We start from the raw sequence: 18030 nt of genomic DNA on the forward strand, positions 1-18030 counted from the left end.
TGAAGCTCAGGTTCAATGACTTGCCCAAAGTGGTAGAACTAGGACTCTAATCCATGTCCTCTTTGCTTCAAGTTCAGCCCCCTTCCACTCTACCACTGGCTAGTTTAATGCTTTACCTCCTGTGGAGATTCAATGAATTAAAGAAAGAATAGATAATGAAAAACCTTGCAATTTTAATACTTTGGCAAGACTACTTGCTATAGTAGTTCAAAGGAAGGGAGAGGTCATTGAAAGCTAATGTGTTCAAGGAAGGCTTCATGGAGAAGGTGGAACCTGAAGTAGACCTTGAAGGGGACTCTTTAGTTGGGAGATGGGATTTGAATAAATGGAGAATAGGAAGGACGGTTCGGGCAAGGGCAATGAATGGACTAAAAATCCAAGAGGTGGCAATATATGTGGAAAGTAGCCCCAGTTTCCTTATCTGTAAAATGGGGGGGTTGAACTAGATGATCTGTTCCAATTCTAAAGGCTAAACAAACTTTTACTTTCCCTTTCACATAGACATTTCCAAAATAAAAGAATTGGATCTTCAGCTTCAGGAAGCTGTTAAAAAGATGAAGAGACTTGACAAACTATTGGTGGAAAAACAATTTAAAGAAAAAGAAATAAAAAAGCAAGGCCAAGAAATGAGAACAAAACTGTGGGAAGAACTTCGGGTAAGACAGAGATGACAATCAGTGTGACATGTGAAAGGCAAAATTCCCAGGGAAGGCATGGTATTTCCTGGCTATGTTGATGAGAAGTAGGATGTGCTTGAGGTGGTTTTAAGGATATATTTTATTTTATTCTTGGAGAATGAACAATTGGCTGTGTCTGTATTCAGGTTAATAGTTAATAGATAGTTGTATATCTAACCCTTAATAGCACAATTTGTGTTCTGAAGTATTTCTGATAATAGATATGCATCTGACCTGTACTGATAAGTATTTTCTTCATAAGTATAGGGCTGGATCTTTTTGTCTGAACTCTGGAGTGAGCAGGAGTGGGGCATCTTGGTCTTACATCTGAGCAAGAAGCTCTGGTCTTTCTACACAGAGTTTAAAGTTTGGTTGGTGAATAGCCAGGTCAAAAAAATGTGACCCTTGATGACTATTTTATTTGTGATCAATGAATCAGCTGTGCACACAGTTAAGAAGAGTGACATAAGATAGGTATTTATAAGTCACTGTCTTAAGTAGTCTAAATTTAATTTGGTTCAATTGTCTTTTAAATAAGTTAGACCTAACTAATTTTGTTATGAAATTGAGTATAAGGAAATTATAGCTAAATGGAAGGATAGTTCATATATTGGTGAATTGGTAGAATTTGATTTGATAATATGCTCAGAGGGAATAAGAAATATTATTGTGGGTTACTTGATCGCATTTCCCTGAAGTTCTGATGAAGACCGTAACAAACAAAAAGACCAACTCCAGCTTATGAACCAGTATCTGTTGCAGAGGATGAAGAGGCAAAGAAATTCTATGAAAAACTTTACAATATCCCTCAAACCAAATTACGTGTACACTGAAATTTATGAAGGGAGTCACAGGGGAGCATAGCAAAAAAAATCATAAAGTATAATTCAGGAATAAGAAATGAAAGAGATCTAAGGCCCTACTTAGGAGGCCCTTGCTGTTATAGCATAAATACTTTATTCGAGAAGAAAGTTTGGAGACACAGCACAGAAGTAAAAGTAATTTCAGCTTAACAGACAACAAATAACAGGTTACCAGTATCAGCATCTTTTCTGGTGCTTGTGGAAGTTGAATTGAATGGGCGGACAAAAAATCACAGATTTAAAAAAAAAGACAATTGAGAAGTTTGTCATTACAGACTCATGTGCCTATTTTCTCTTCTCTGTGAGAATGATCTGTATACATTCTATTGGTATTTTGGATGAAAATAAGAAGACAGTATTTCATAAAGTATTTTTTGTATTCGACCATGGCTTCACAGTTGTGTAATCGACAGTGCCACTGGACTGAAGAAGAGTACATAGATGGGAGGAGTTGGGAGGTGGTGTAAAATATGAGAAGATTAGAAAAGTAGAATTAGGTTATGAAAGGCTTTGAACAGCGAGCAGAAGATTTTATATTTGAACCTGGAGATGATAGAGAGCCACTGGAGTTTATTGAATAGGGGGTTGACATGGACCTGTGCTTTACGAAAGACATTTTGGCAGCTGATTGGAGGATAGACTAGATTGGGGAGAGACTTGTGACAGGTAAAGCAACCAGCAATCTGTTGCAAGAATCTAAGCAGGAGATGAGAGTCTGTACCAGAATGGTGGAAATATCAGAGGAGAGAAGGGTGCATATTGATAGGTGTTGCAAAGGTGAATTTGACAGACGTTGGCAACAGATTGGATATGGGGGTGAGAAATAATGAGAGATTAAGGATGAAACCTAGTTTGCAAATCTGGGGGACTGGGAGGTTGGTGTTACTTTCAACAATGATAGGGGAGGTTTGGAAGTGGGCAGGATTTTTGGGGAAAGATAATGAGTTCTGTTTTCTACATGTTGAATTTAAAATGTCTACAGGATGTCCAGTTTGAAATGTCTGCCTATTGGCAGCTGGAGATGTGAGATTGGAGGTCAGCAGAGAGATTAGGGCTGGATAAACAGAAGTAAGAATCATCGGCATGGAGATGATAATTGAATCCATGGGAACTGATGGGATCATGAAGTAGAGTGATAGTGAGGGAGAAGAGACAGAGCCCTGTGGGACACCCATAAATAGTAGAAATAACCTGGATGAAAATGTAGCAAAGGATATTTAGAAGGAGTAGTCAGGTGGTAGGAGGAGAAACAGGAGAGACGAGTGTCCTGAAAACCTAGAGAAGAGAGTACTCAACAGCATCAAAACCTGAAGAGAGGTCAAGAAGAATGAGGGTTGAGAAAAGGCCATTAGATTTAGCAACTAAGAGATCATTAGTAACTTTGGAGAGAACAGTTATGGTGGAATGATGAGGTCAGAAGCTGGACTGAAGAGAGAGTTAAGAAAAGGGTGAGAGGAGAGGAAGTGGAGGCAGCTATTGTAGACAGCTTTTTCAAGGAGTTTAGCCACAGACACACACAATATGTCAAGATCTACACATGCGTCAAGATCACAAAAGATTTTGATAATGGAGCAAGAAGTTCACTTCACTTCAAGATTCATTGATGGATATAATAATAGAGAACACATAGAGAAATATTGGGTTCAGCTCAGGCCTGGAGGATGTGCTATGGAAGAGGGATGGATGGTATGACCCTTTATATGCTCTTTTTTTGTATGGCACTGATGCTGCTTGCATAAAACTCCATGATACTTCAGGGCCTTTTCAATTAGATCTACTGAAATTTAAAAGAGACTAATCTTACAATCTGTACAGAAAACTCCTAAATGACTGAGGAATGCCTATTTTTCAGAAAGGGACACAGTTCATTGAGTTAGTGCATCAGTGCGTATAGCTAGGAATGATGCTACATATGGACAGTGAGTTGGGTCCAGAAATAAGTAGAAGGAATAAAGTAGGCTCGATTGCATTTGGTTAATTGTGAGCACTCTCTGAGATCCCAAATCACTCTCTGAGATAAAACTCATCTATTTTTACACTAAAATTTTTTCCAGTTATGCCATATATATGCTGAAAATCATGAAGAAACAGAATCTCCAAAATCAAAATTATGTGTGTTCCATAGGATAATGGAGCATAGATGGGTTGCAATCTATACCATTGGAGGGGGTACTCACATCAATGAGATCATAAATTCATTGAAGCATATGTTTTGTATTTATTTCTGAAAGAATGTAGCTTATCATTGACTTTCAGAGTAAATCCTTGTTATTTGTGATTTGAGTCTTCAGAGATGATGCTTATTGTGTGAGTTCACTTCATATTCCCAGAACATATGACTTTGTAGTGTTTGGTAATTAACTATTGGGGCTAGGGATAGGGTTTAGGAACATAGTTTGAATTGTGGGGTCAGAGGTTAGATGTCAGATTTCTAAGATATCAAGAGGAACTAGGATTAGAGTCATAGTCAGGACAAAATAGAAGCATAGACTTCATCCTTGTCTCTGTTTTTCGATTCATGATGTGGGTGGGTGATATTCTGAATGCCATCCATCCATATGGAGGCTTCAACCATTAGATCTTTTGCTCCAGTCTTGACCTCTCACCCAAGTTCTAAGCCCATATGTCCTGGACATTTCCACTTGGACATTCTAACCTTTATTGTTTTTCTTTTCATCTAAATCTTCAGTTATAGAATAATCTTGGCCTTTCATTCTTATTTAGACTCTAATGTCCTTAAGGAAAAGAACGTTAACTTTCTTCTGTTTCTCTCACAGTACTTAGCACAGTGTTGGTCATGAAGTAGGTGTTCAATAAATACTCATTGATTTGACTTTTTTTTTTTTACATTCTCAGGACCTCATGCTCTGTAATTTCTCCATAATACTGATGCTTACTTTTTTCCGCTTATTGCTTCTGATCTGGACTTATGCATTTCAGGGAGATAACTCCTTAGGTCAGAAGAAGAAACAATGTGATATTATAGTAATAGACTGAATTATTTTTGAAGAAGTTCTCCTAGATCACTTGACTGGTTTCACTAAAAATAATAAAATTAATAAAAAATTTTTGAAAGCTAATATTTTCTTTAGAGCAGGAGTAGAAGGGATTACCTACAGTACATGAAAGTAACAAATGTATAATTGGGCAAGGTAAATGGTATATTTTAACAGATGAACCTAGTCAGTTATTTATTTTCATTTATTATCATTGATTTTCTGTGAATTTCAGCCAGCCTAGAATAGGATTTGGTCAATGGTTGCATGTAAATATTCTGTAATTTTTCAAACCATGAAATGTTTGGAATTCCAATCAAATAGTGTACCTCTAGGTTATTCATTAGCCATAGGCAACTTCAGGCAGGATGAAGAAATTATTTACTTGACCTGCAAAGGTCATAGTTGGTAAAAAGGATTGTAATTATATAATGAGAGAAATATACTTGCCTCCATCTGAAATCACTGGCATAAGATTTTATAATGGCAGAAAAATTACTAGAACAAGGAATATTTAGAACATTTTTAGTTAATTGAGTTTAAAAAAGGACTGTACTTTCTTCATTTTCTGAGCCATTCTGGAAACATTGCTATTATTTTTAAATAAAATGAGTATAATCACCCCATTTCTTTCCTATATTCAGACTCTCTCCTTCTTTCATTAGATTATCAAAAATTTTGATGCTATAGAGAGTAATGAGGAGATAGAAAATACCAAAAAATTTGTGACTTTGGCTACTTCTTCAGAAGAGACAACTGGTGAGTAAGAGCGATGACTTTGAAAAAAAAAGTTTTGTAGAAGAAATGTATTTGCTCAAATATATACGTTAACTAGACTAAAAAATGAACGAGTGATGATTCAGCTCTTCTTTAGGGAAATAGTTGTTACATTAGCATAAATTGTTCAGGATCACCAAGATCCCGGTTCACTGTAATGTCTAAGGAGCCGGAGATATCAGTATGCAAAATTGGGAAGCAGGAGAAATAGTCCTTCTGTGACATCTCAGTGAGACAATGTGGTCCATACAGTGAATAGAGCTTTAGTCAGGAGGCCTTGCTTTGAGTTTCACCTTAGATACATGCTTTGTAATTATGGGCAAACTCATATCGCCATTTTCCTCATCTATAAAATAAGGACATAATTCTTGTACCACTTATCTCACAGCTTTGTTGTAAGGAAAGAGCTTTGTCAGCCTTAAGGAGCTATGTAAATCTTCACGATTATTTCTCTCGTGCACTTCTCTTTTCTATTGGGGGCCTCCTTTACCTAGACATCCTGTGTATTTAAGTTGGCTCATTACTTGGGACTCACCGCTGAAGTACCCCACCAAGTTGTACACTTCGTTTGTTAGCTCCCCTTGCTACCACTCTGGTCCCTTAGGATTCTCCTTTCCGAGGTTAGCCGATATGATTAATCCTGTTAATAGAATAATTCCTTTAACATATTTCTATTTTAACAGGACCTTCTGGAGACACAATGCCTTAGTCTGTTGACTCTCACTGCAGGAATTTTAGGACGTAGTTTGATAACTTGGGGGCAAGGATCCCTTTAAAGCTTTCCTCCAGTGATTTCGCAGAAGCGGGCAGCCATCTTCTTTGTCTGTGCAGAGCAATGGCCCTGTTATAGTTCCTTTGGTTTACTCTGGTTCTTTGATGATTAGCTTCTCATCTCCACAGTGAAACTCCAGCCTTGTAGAATATCCAAGACTAATTCCAGTTGAATGTAAGCTCCTTGAGGCTAGGGAATGTATCATCTTTATCTCTGTATTCCCAGCCTCTAGCAAGGCACCATGATCAAAGTAGACTCTTGCTACATTTTTGTTGAGTAATTTCAGACTCTTTGAATCCCTCTGGGTTAGAGATTTCTTTACCTTTTTTGTGTCATGGATATTTGGCAGTTAGATAAAGCCTTTGGAACCCTTCTCAGAATCATGTTTTTAAAATACCCGACTTAAAATACATAGGATTGCAAAGAAAACCAATTATGTTAAAATGCAGTTTGTAAAATATTAAAAAACAAATTTGCTACAAAGCAACATGTGCTTCTTTATTAATTCGTTAAATAGTCAAGTTAATAATTACATTTTATTATTTAATGATATTATGAAGGCTACTACTGCCTATGTTTACAATAGCAGAGAATACTAAATTTCAGCTAGAAATTATGAAAATAAAGATGTAAAATTTTTCCCATCCAAGTTCACAGCCTTCCTGCAGTCTATCCATAGGAGTCTGTAGACCCCAGATTGATAGTCCCTGCATGGGGATATCCTCTTGAAGCAACTGTGGACTAGATTAACCTTGAATGAAGCTTGCTACATAGAAAAGTGATGTTTCAAGAGCTCTTTGGGTAATGGGGATTTAGACTTTGTCAGAAAGGCTTCCTTTAAATCAGTGAAGTATGGTTGGTACATTTTATTCTAGAATGTGTCACACTGAAATTGAATTTGCTATTGTTGTTAGGCCATTTGAAATACTAAAATACTGGTTTTTTTTTCTCTCAGCATGATAACCAATTGGTCTTAAATACCAAATTTTAATTTGAGAGACTTTGTTTTTTAGCAGTCTGTGTGTTGTACTAATTTAAAAGAAAGGCTATACAACACATTAAAAAAATCTGCAAACCTATTGTTCTTGTTCAGGCATGTCTGACTCTTTATGACCCCGTTTGAGAGTTTCTTGGCAAAGATACTGGAGTGATTTACTGTTTCCTTCTCCAGCTTATTTTACAGATGAGGAAGCGGAGGCAAACAGGGTTAAGTGACTTGTTCAGGGTCACACCGCAACTAAGTTTTGAACTGAGGGCTTCTTGACTTCAGGCCTCCCACCTCTATTCACTGCACCACATAGCTCCCCATATAGCTTTTACTTTTTTACTGCTTGAACACTTAACAGGGCAATGGAGAAGGATAATGTGCCTAAAGGCTAGTGGTTGGAAAGCATGACCTCTTGAGGTTTCTTCCAAGTCTGTGATGTAGATGAACCCTTTTACTCCAAGCAAGAAATCTGGACCATGACAGTAATGACATGCAGAATTTTAATAAGATGCCATAATTTCTAGTTTAGAAACAGGACTTAACTGTTTACTTCTTTATCTAATTGGCAACCATCTCTTGAAAGGTGGGGGAGGGAGTAGTGATAGTAATGTTTCTCTCTCCCCTCCTCCCCCACAAAAAAAGAAAAGACAAGAGAAAAAGAAAATCAATAAAATATTAAAGAATACACAAAGGTGAGCAGGAGGAAGTTTAGAAGGGGACATAGACAATCAGGGAAGTACTCACATTATAGTGTAAAACTCAATATATACTTAAAGAACCCAAGAGATTTAAGGTTTAATATATAATCTTCTTTTTCTCTTCTTTGTACATATATGAAAATATTTATGTTTGTTGATCTTGTCAAGTTCACAATAAAGAAAGAAAACTTTTTTAAAGGCCATTAACTATTTCCTGCATACTGTCTAGGATGGTATCCTAAAGACAGACAGATCCTTATGGAAGGAGTGCTATAGTGAACTCATTTTAAACATTTTCAGTCACAGTTTTCACAATAATGTTAATTTCTGTTTTTTTTCAAATCACAAGGGGGCAATCCATAAAATATGCATGTTTTTTGATGATTAAAAAAAGAGTGGCATTTGTATTTAGTTTAAATCAGTGGTCTTCACATTTATGTGCCTTTTGAGCTACGTTTGCAATCTCAGTTACCAGATGAGCCACATGACTTGTGTCAGCCTTCTAGATGACTATAATATTCAAAAGGTTGAAATCAGAGGTCTCAGAGAGCTACCTGCTGCCCAGAAAAGCTCTTTTGAATTGTAGCCTCTGCATTTCTTATTTAAAGGTAAGTAAACTTAGGTCTAAAATGCTCAGCTTGCTGTAGATTGGATGAGATTTGGGACAAAATGTGAAAATAGAGTCATTGGTAAGGACTATGGGGAAAGATATTTATTTTGTTCATCTTCAGCTTTTATAGGTGAGGCCTTTCTTGAACCTCATTCCTTTTGACCCTCTACTTTCTCCAGTGGCTGTCCTGATTGCATTGCATTAGCTCTGATTGGTTCACCCCTATGGAGAATGATAATTGTTCTGCTGACTGTTAGGTTTTAATGAGAACCTTTGTGGAACAATTTATTCCTTTCTCTAGGAGGTAGTCTTTGCTGAAATTTCCTGCTGCTGTTTACATCACAACAGTGTAATTAAACCTTTACATTTTGATGCACATAAGTATTTTTACATGAAGAAAAGTACATAGATATTTTAAACCCCCAAACATTTTACAGTACCATGAATGATCTTTCATTCTTGTTGCAGTGAAAAGATGGAGAACTTAATACTTTTAGTATAGGGTTTGTATATAAACATTGTCCAGCAGGTGGCAGCATCAAATTAAAATTCTGAAAATCTCTAAAATTGAAGAATAATTTGGCCGTGAGCAAAGTAGAGAAGATACCCTGAGAGTTTCTTTCCCTTTTTCTTTTTGACATATGAAGTAGTTCTTATAGTGAATATTTTTCTTTGACTTATGCAGTTTTCCTTGACATTCTATCCAAGAGCTTTCCATTGAATTGCTCCAACAATAATAATGGTAATAGCTGGTATTTATATAGTACCCTAAGGTTTGCCAGGTGCTTTATATGATATCTCATATGGACTGTGTCTGGATAGCAGTTCCCAACTTTATTTTAGCCCACTAAAAGCAAAACAAAACCTTTTCTGTCATATGTTTGGTGTTTGGACATAAAAATCCTACTTGGATTCTCTATTATGAAATCGAAGGTGACCCTATGCTCCTAATGCATACTCTGGCAAGTCCAGCCAATGCAGAAAGGTTTCCCTTTTTGCTCAGGGAGCCTGGCTAAGTGCAGTATTAAAAAAGAACATTGGTGTGGAATATAGTGCCTAGATTTAAATCCTTATTACCTATAGAGCTTTGGGCAAGTCACTTAACCTTTGTAGGGGTCTTGAAGGTCCCTGTCCGCTCTAACTGTGTGAATCACAGAGAGGCTTATTAGGTTGGCTATTAAGAAATAGTAACATCTCACCTTTATACAATGCTTTACAAAGTCCTTTCCTCACAACAACTCTGTGAGGTAGGTAGTGCCAGTATAATTATTGCTATGATGAGAAAATTGAGGCTTAGGAGAAGTTGTGATTTTCCCAAGGTCACATGGCTAGTACATGGCCAAGAGCCAAGACTTGAGCTCAGGTCTTCTGACTTTAAATATAAGATGTTTTTCACTGTTATGCTTAGATCTGATAATAAAGTGTTAACTATGAATGGAAAATGTCTGATATGGATCTTGTGAATTGATTTTTAAAATACCTTTTGGGATTCATAAACTAAAGATAATGGCCTCTAATTTGCCATTGGGATTTTGGATAAGTATATAAATACTGCGTGAACATTGCTGAAAAATTTTAACATGCAGATGTGGGGAATAATTATTTGTGAGCTTTTAATAAAAGTACAATTAGAATCTAAACACAGCAAAGTTTCTTTCTAGATTTCTGCTGCATCTAGTTTATAGAAGTGTAGACTCTCTCCATGGCCCAATGGTGGGTCCTTGAAAGCTACCACAGGTTTAAGGATCAGAGTCCATAGCTCATGTGCTCTCAGTGGACTTTCTTTGACCAGATCAACCAAAAGACACTCCAGGTTGGAGCAAGAGACACACTTAAAAAATAATAATTTTATTGATATGTTTTGTTTTTACATCACTTACATTTTCCAATGTATCTCCTCCTAAAGTGTCATCTTATTACAAAGAATAAAAAAGGGGGAAAAAACCAGTTTAGCAAAACTAACCAATAAATGAAAGGGTATAATGTTTTATCTAGTATTCCACACCTTGAATTATGTGAAGAAAGTAACTAAAATGTTCGTGTCTTTTGATCCAAAGATTACACTGCTAGGCACATACCTCAGGAGAGGTCATTGATAAAAAGAAAGTCCCCATATACATAAAAATATTCACAGTAGCACTTTTTGTAGAAGTTGAAAACTTGAAATAAATATACCGCCAGTTAAAGAATGGCCAAACAAGTTTTGGTAATAATAATAATAATGATAATATCTCACATTTATATAGCCCTTCCAAGTTTGCAAAGTATTTTACACAGGTTATTTCATTTAATCCTCATAACAATCCTGTGAAGTAGGTGCTATTATTATCTCCATTTTACAATCAAGGAAGCTGAAGCTAACAGAAGGTAAGTGAGTTGTCCAGGGTCACACAGTTAATCAGTGTTAGAAGCAGGATAGCGATATCTTCTTGACTCTAAGTCCAGTGCTCTATGTCACATGAATGTAATGAAATAATATAATGCTGTAAGAATCTATGGATATGATAAAATAATAACCAATATTTATACAGCACTTTGAGATTTGTAAAGTACTTTATATATATTATGTCTTTTCATCCTTGTCACAACTCTTTGAGGTAGGTGCCCTCATTATCCCTATTTTACAGGTGAGGAAATGGAGGCAGAAAGAGCTTAAAGTGCCTTGCTAGTAAGTGAATGAGGTAGGATTTGAACTTGGGTCTTCTGAACTCTTAGGCTTAGTGCTGTCTTAGTGCTGTCTCTATTATGCCACCTACCTGCCTCTAGACAAGCATGAGAAGACATAAACGATGCAAAAATATGAATTTAATTAGATAACATAGCAAAATAAATACCAACACCCCCACTCTTTATATATATCGAGATACTTCTCCTGTAGACTTCCACATTTTTAGTGAGAAAGGGTGTATGTGTGGGAGAGGACACATTATCATTAGAACAATTCCTGTTGCCGGGTCTGCATCGTGGCTTGAACCTTTTCCCCATTCTTCCTCTACCACCACTGCTTACTACTTCCCCCTGTAGAATCCCTGACTTTGGTGGTGCAGTGATACCAGATGGCTGGGAGCTATAAGCTGACATTGTATCATGCTGGGCTCTTCCTACTGGTAGTCCTTAGCAGTTATTTCATTGCATTGCCTGTTGCTGCTATTTCCACTGGGCGGCCCTCTGCACAACTTCTGCTACTCTTTACTATGGCTTGCTTTTTTTCTTTTCTCTTTTTTTTCCATTAATAGTATTTTATTTTTTTCTAATTACATGTAAAGACATTTTTCAACATTCATCTTTTGTAAAATTTTGAGTTCCAAATTTTTCTCCCCTCTTTACCCCCACTTCCCCAAGACAGCAAGCAATCTGATATAGGTTATGTATATATAATCATGTTAAACACGTTTCCACATTAATCATGTTGTTAAAGAAGAATCAGAATGAAAGGGAAAAACCACAAGAAAGGAAAAAAACAAAAAACACAAAAAAGTGAAGATATTATGCTTTGATTTGCATTCAAACTTCATAGTTCTTTCTCTGGATGTGGATGATATTTTCCATCATGAGTCTTTTGGAATTGTCTTGGATCATTGTATTGCTGAGAAGAACTAAGTCTATCATAGTTGATCATCCCACAGTGTTGCTGTTACTGGGTACAGTGTTCTCATGGTTCTGCTCACTTCACTCAGTATTAGTTCATGTAAGTTTTTCCTGGTTTTTCTGAAATCTGCCTATTCATCATTTCTTATGGAAGAATAATATTCCATTGCATTCAGATACCACAACTTGTTCAGCCATTCCCCAATTGATGGACATCCCCTTAATTTCCAATTCTTTGCCACCACAAAAAGAGCTGCTATAAATATTTTTGTATATGTGGGTCCTTTTCCCTTTTCTTTGATCTCTTTGGGATACAGACCTAGTAGTGGTAGTGCTAAATCAAAGGGTATGCACAGTTTTCTAGCCCTTTGGGTATAGTTCCAAACTGCTCTCCAGGATGGTTGGATTAGTTCATAATTCTGTCAACAATGCTTAATGGGCCAATTGTCCTACATTTTCTCCAACATTTATCATTTTCCTGTTTTGTCATGTTAGTCAATTTGATAGGTGTGAGGTGATACCTCAGAGTTGTTTTAATTTGCATTTCTCTAATCAATAGTGATTTAGAACATTTTTTCATATGATTATGGATAGCTTTAATTTCTTCATCTGAAAACTGCCTGTTCATATCCTTTGACCATTTATCAATTGGAGAATGACTTGTATTCTTATAAATTTGACTGAATTCTCTATATATTTTAGAAATGAGTCCTTTGTCAGAAACACTGACTATAAAAATTGTTTCTCAGCTTTCTGCTTTCCTTCTAATCTTGGCTGCATTGTTTTTGTTCGTGCAAAACCTTTGTATCCATTTTTGGCTTGTTTTTTTTCTATTGAATTGAAGCTGCTCTATGACATCTTCCTTGTAGGGAAGGGGCCTTATCACATCTCTTAGCTTATAGCCCTATAGTCTACTTTAGCTACCTTTGTAATCTGGGCAGAACCAGACTGCTTGAGGGTCCCTTCTGCATTAAATATGCCTTTTGAACTGTGTGTTTCTGCCTCAGGCTCAAATTCAATAGGCTTTTTAAATTCAAGTGACAGTATTCTGTTCAGGTCTTACTCGGTGAGTTATGGTCCTTGCAAATCACCCAGGAGCTTCACTTAAAAGACCCAGAGTCATGGTACACTGGAAAAAAAAATGCTGGATTTGAAGTCAGAAGACTTGGGTTTGAATCCCAGCTCTACTACTTATGACTTGTATAACTGTAGACAAGTCATTTAACCTCTTTGGGTTTTCTCATCTGTAAAAAAAGGGGATTGGACTTGATGACCCCTAAAATCCCTTCTAGTTCTAAATTTATAATTCTATGTGTCCCTGGAAAAGGAGCTGGAATGGCACTGGTGACCTTTGTCCTGTTTTCCTATTAGCAATGAAATTCCTTTTCTCCCTGCATAGGTAAAGATTCACTATTTGAAGAAGAGGTGAGCCTAATAGGTTTATATTCTGGGTCAGGCCTGGCTTAGGCCAGTATAGTGATAGGGTTGTAGGATGTAATAAGGTGCCCATGGACCATAAAATGCAATAAAAACAACTTTAGTAGTGTTAACTATGATAGAAAGGCAGCTAAGTGGCATAGTGGATACAATGTAGGGCCTAGAGTCAGGAAGACTCATCTTCCTGAGTTCAAACCTGGTCTCAGACACTTACTAGCTGTGTGACTCTGGGCAAGTCACTTAACTCTGTTTGCCTCAGTTTCCTCATCTGTAAAATGAGCTGGAGAAGGAAATGGCAAACCACCCTAGCATCTCTGCCAAGGAAACCCCAAATGGGGTCATGAAGAGTTGGACATGACTGAAAAATGACTGTTAATAATAAACATGATAGAAGGAAACAACTCAGTTTAAAAGATACCAACTCAGCTAAAAACAGGCTACTCCCCTCTACCTCTGAATTTACTGAGGCAACTGACCATGCCAGTTAGGGAAGATGTCTCCTCCAGGGTAGTAGGAATTCCTTTATAGTCTCCTATACCGATTTTCCATAGGCTGGGCCTTTTATGCTTCAGGGAAGGAAGCCAATCCAATGATAATCTCAAGAAGGGGCTCCCTGACCTCTTAAAAGGAAACTGGTCATAATACATAAAACAGGCCCTGCTCCTACCACAATTTGTTCATAGAAATGTTTCAACTCTGACCTTTTAACAAAGGTCTCCAGATAGTCAGCTAGTGTCTGTGTTATATTGTATATTGGTTTAGAATTTTTTTATTTGGAACTGAAAGAGATCTTAGAGATCATTTATTCCAACTACTTCATTTTACGGAGGAGGACGTTAAGGCCCAGGGAGCATAGAGTGTGGGGCAAGTATACTATCATTTTATGGGGAAGTATTTCCATTGGCCTTTGGTCTGAGGGGAAAGGGAAAGATCCTTGAGAATGGACCCCTAGGGTATATGGCATACCAACAAGGTGACTTTTTCAGTGTCATAAGATAGCTTATAGTAAGTGGAGCTAGATTCATCAAGTGGGTTAGGTTTTGAGACCCATTACTTTGACTCTGACTCTGACTCTAATGCACTCTCTCCAATACCATATTGCTACTAACTAGCTTGGGATTTGTTCATACCCATCATCACAGATTTGCAATATCTTTGAAGGTAAAATTTCTCAAATTCTATTACAAGATGTTTTTCTTTAGAGTTTAAAATAAAGACACTTATTCATACCATCTTAAAGTCAAATCTTCCAATGGACACATTCACATTTGTCATTTGGTATTACATTAATAAAACATTATTGATTCAGACCAAGTGGAGAAATTAATGGAGAACCACATTACCTGAATTAATGGAAAACCAGATTTTGAAGGTTCAAAAAAAAGTACAAGTTAATTACTTTCCATGTAGCAATTCAATTAAATTAAGCACTCAGAAAATATTGCCAAGTTTTGCACTACTGGGCTTGTTTTAATGAATAACTAAGACTCATTAATAATCAGTAAAATGATTTGCATGCTGAAAATTAATGACCTGAAGTCCCTAAAATCATTTTCCTTTTCATTAGCTTAAAATATCATTCCATACCAGTCTGATTTATTCAATTAAGTTGATTGGGAAACCCTTTCTTCATAGAAAAGTTAACTTCAGTTCACTCCACAAATCTAAAATAATGCATGCTTACCCTATGTCAATAAGTTTAGTTTTATATTTAAGTTTTTATCTTTTTAGTCTCTGGCATCTTTCTTTTACTTCCTTTCTTTGCCTGCAGCAGCGGCTCTGAACTGTTTTGGTGTTATGGACCCCTTTGACAGTCTGGTGAAACCTATGGACCTCTTCTTGGAATAATGTTTTTAAATGCATAAAATAAAATATATAGGACTACAGAGGAAACAAATTCAATTAAAATATAGTTATCAAAATACTAAAATTCCAAGTTCATGGAATTCAAGTTAAGCACCCCTGGCTTATACCATCAAGTGATCAGTCATGGATTGTCTGAAGGGATACAACTCTTAGATCCTATAACAATATAAAAACTATTTACATCATCCGGAGCAGAGGCATTTTTATGTTTCAACTTTGGTAGATATTTTCATAGGTTTTCATTCTAATTTTCATTTCATAGGAATAACTTGGGAAACAGTTTGTTCTGGCATTAGTATATGGTTGTTATATTTCTATGTTCTTGGCAGAATACATGGCCCAAAGGGCCCAAAGGGAGTGGGGAGATGCTGAGCGGAGACAGCATTGTTAGACAGCATTGTTGTTGTATATGCATTGTTATGCTGAATCCGGGACCAAATTAATGTGAATATCAATGCCCAGACTCAGGAGTATCACAATACAATTGTAGACCCACACAAACAGTCCAAGGGCCTCAAACTGCTCAATGTTCCTGGATGTTCTGACTGTTCTCAGAGGAGTGACCACCAGCCACAACATACATGCAGAAACAGATCATAATTACTCATGTTCCTCTGGAGCTCTAAGGTTTATATTACATTAACCATATGACCTATAAGTAATATCAAGCAAATGCCAAAATGAAGAGACTGAAAGCACACAGAAACTGCCTTAATCACCAGTCACAATTTCATATATAGGCACTTGGCTGGGAGTCAGGAAGACTTGGGTTCAGCAAGTTATTAACCTCTCTGTTTCTCAGTTTCCTCATTTATAAATTGATGGGGTTGGATCTGATGGTCTTTAAGGTCCCTTCTGGCTCTAAATTTGTGATTCTATAATTATTGCCAAGGGGTGATAGGGCGGACAAGAGCAGCATCCATCTGTAGTTGCAAAATTTTATGGAGAAGAATCATACAATTTCATCTCCTGTTTCCGTGCTGTTGTACTGATGGTCCCTTGTTCATGGACTACATTCCCTCCTCACTTCTGCCTCATAGAATCCCTCTCTCCCAGATGTAGCTCAAGCACTAAGTTTTATATGAAGCTATTTCTGATTTTCCCAAGTGATAGTGCCTTCCATCTCAAACTGCCTTGTATTTAACTACTTTTGTAGTTTTAAAATTTATTCTCTTCATATTTATTCTCTATATATTCATCACATATACGTGTCCTTATTGTCTCCCCTTTATGATCTCTTTGTGAGAAGGAATTGCTTCATTTATTGTATTTGTATCTTCAGTGGCTGGTGCAGTGCCTGGAACAGTGCTTGGAACATAGTGGGTGTTTAATAAGTTAACTGAATTGCCCAAGACTCTAGATAGAAAAACATCAGAAGTAGGAGATTTCAAAACTCCACCTTCCAAGTCAAGTCAACAAGTATTTATTAACCACCTATTATTATATACCAGACCATGTGTTAAGTGCTGGAACATAAGGAAAAGGAAAGGGAATAAACATTTTTATGGTGCCTACTATGTGCCAGGCACTGTACAAATATTTACAAATATTTCATTTGGTTGTCACAACAACCCTAGGACATAGGTGCTATTATTATCCTCATTTTATAGTTGCAGAAGCTGAGACAAACAGCATTTGTTATTTAGCCCCATTTTACAGTTTAGGAAAGTCATACAGTTAGTAAATTACCCAAAGTCACACAGCTAGTTAAGTGTATTAGGCCAGATATGAACTCCTTTCTTCCTGACTCTAGGCCTAGAACTCTACCCATTGCACCACCAGCTGCCCCAGAAATAGTCAGACACTTAGGTGAAAAAGAAAGAAATTACAGAATTGAACAGTGTTGGAAGAAAGATTCAATAGATATATGTAGGGAATTGAATGGATTTATTAGGGAATTATATCTCATGAAAATTTAGTAGATTGAGGAATTGGGAAGTTAGTATATTTGAGAGAATATTGTTTTATATACATATGTATATGTATACCTATATATAACTCTTCTCTCAGATATACTAATATCCAATATCCTAATATCTCATATATGTGTATGTATGTGTATATATATGTGTGTGCGTATCTCTCTCTCTCTCTCTCCATATATATATATATACACATAAAATTGGAGTGAGCAAGATTCCTAGTGAATCTGCACTACCGGCTAGATTTTAAGAATCTGAGTCCTTCTTATTTTTAAAGAATAGATTTTCATTGATATCTTTTGTTTTTACATCACTTACATTTCCCACTCTTATCTATTGCTCTACCCAATTCTCGAGAGCCATTCTTTATGATAAAGAATTTTTAAAAAGATGAGCAAAAGCAATCAACATATAGATTGTCATATACAGTGTTGTTGTTGCTGCTGCTGTTGTTTGTCCTTTGTTCTCGAAGAGGCCCATGACATCAGGGAGGGGATGCCATAACATGGAAGTGATCTGGATTTAAGTGAGGAAGGCTGTGCAAGGTTATCAACCTCACTTTCTCCTCCAGAGACATCAGAGTCCAGTGGCAAGATATAGATCAGGACAACTGGAGATGGCCCTGGATGCAGTGGAAGACCTTGGCCTTTTTAAGCCAAGGTCTTTACCAGGTCTCAGTTTGACTGAGGCAATGCCCTTTCAGTGATTAAGGCTAGGTAAGAAATGAGGGCAGAGAATGTCCTTTTTTTAACCTAGCCCCAAAAACAAAATCTGGGAAGGGAATGACCCTCACGGTTTCTGGCCAAAACCCTATTTACATTCACTCAGAGCCAATC

General features: G+C 36.7%; 1 protein-coding gene across 2 annotated transcripts in view; it reads left to right on the forward strand.

Moving 5' to 3' along the window:
* Positions 1-18030, forward strand: part of FSIP1 (fibrous sheath interacting protein 1) — a 263273-nt gene that overhangs the window by 19264 nt on the left and 225979 nt on the right. For both annotated transcript variants that reach the window (XM_027870093.1, XM_027870092.1), the window contains 2 exons: positions 502-656; positions 5202-5295. In XM_027870093.1, coding sequence (XP_027725894.1) covers positions 502-656; positions 5202-5295 — 249 coding nt within the window. The remainder of the gene's footprint in view (positions 1-501; positions 657-5201; positions 5296-18030) is intronic.

This window comes from Vombatus ursinus, unplaced genomic scaffold, assembly GCF_900497805.2.
Source record: "Vombatus ursinus unplaced genomic scaffold, bare-nosed wombat genome assembly UNPS02014794.1, whole genome shotgun sequence".
In the NCBI taxonomy this organism is placed as follows: domain Eukaryota; kingdom Metazoa; phylum Chordata; class Mammalia; order Diprotodontia; family Vombatidae; genus Vombatus; species Vombatus ursinus.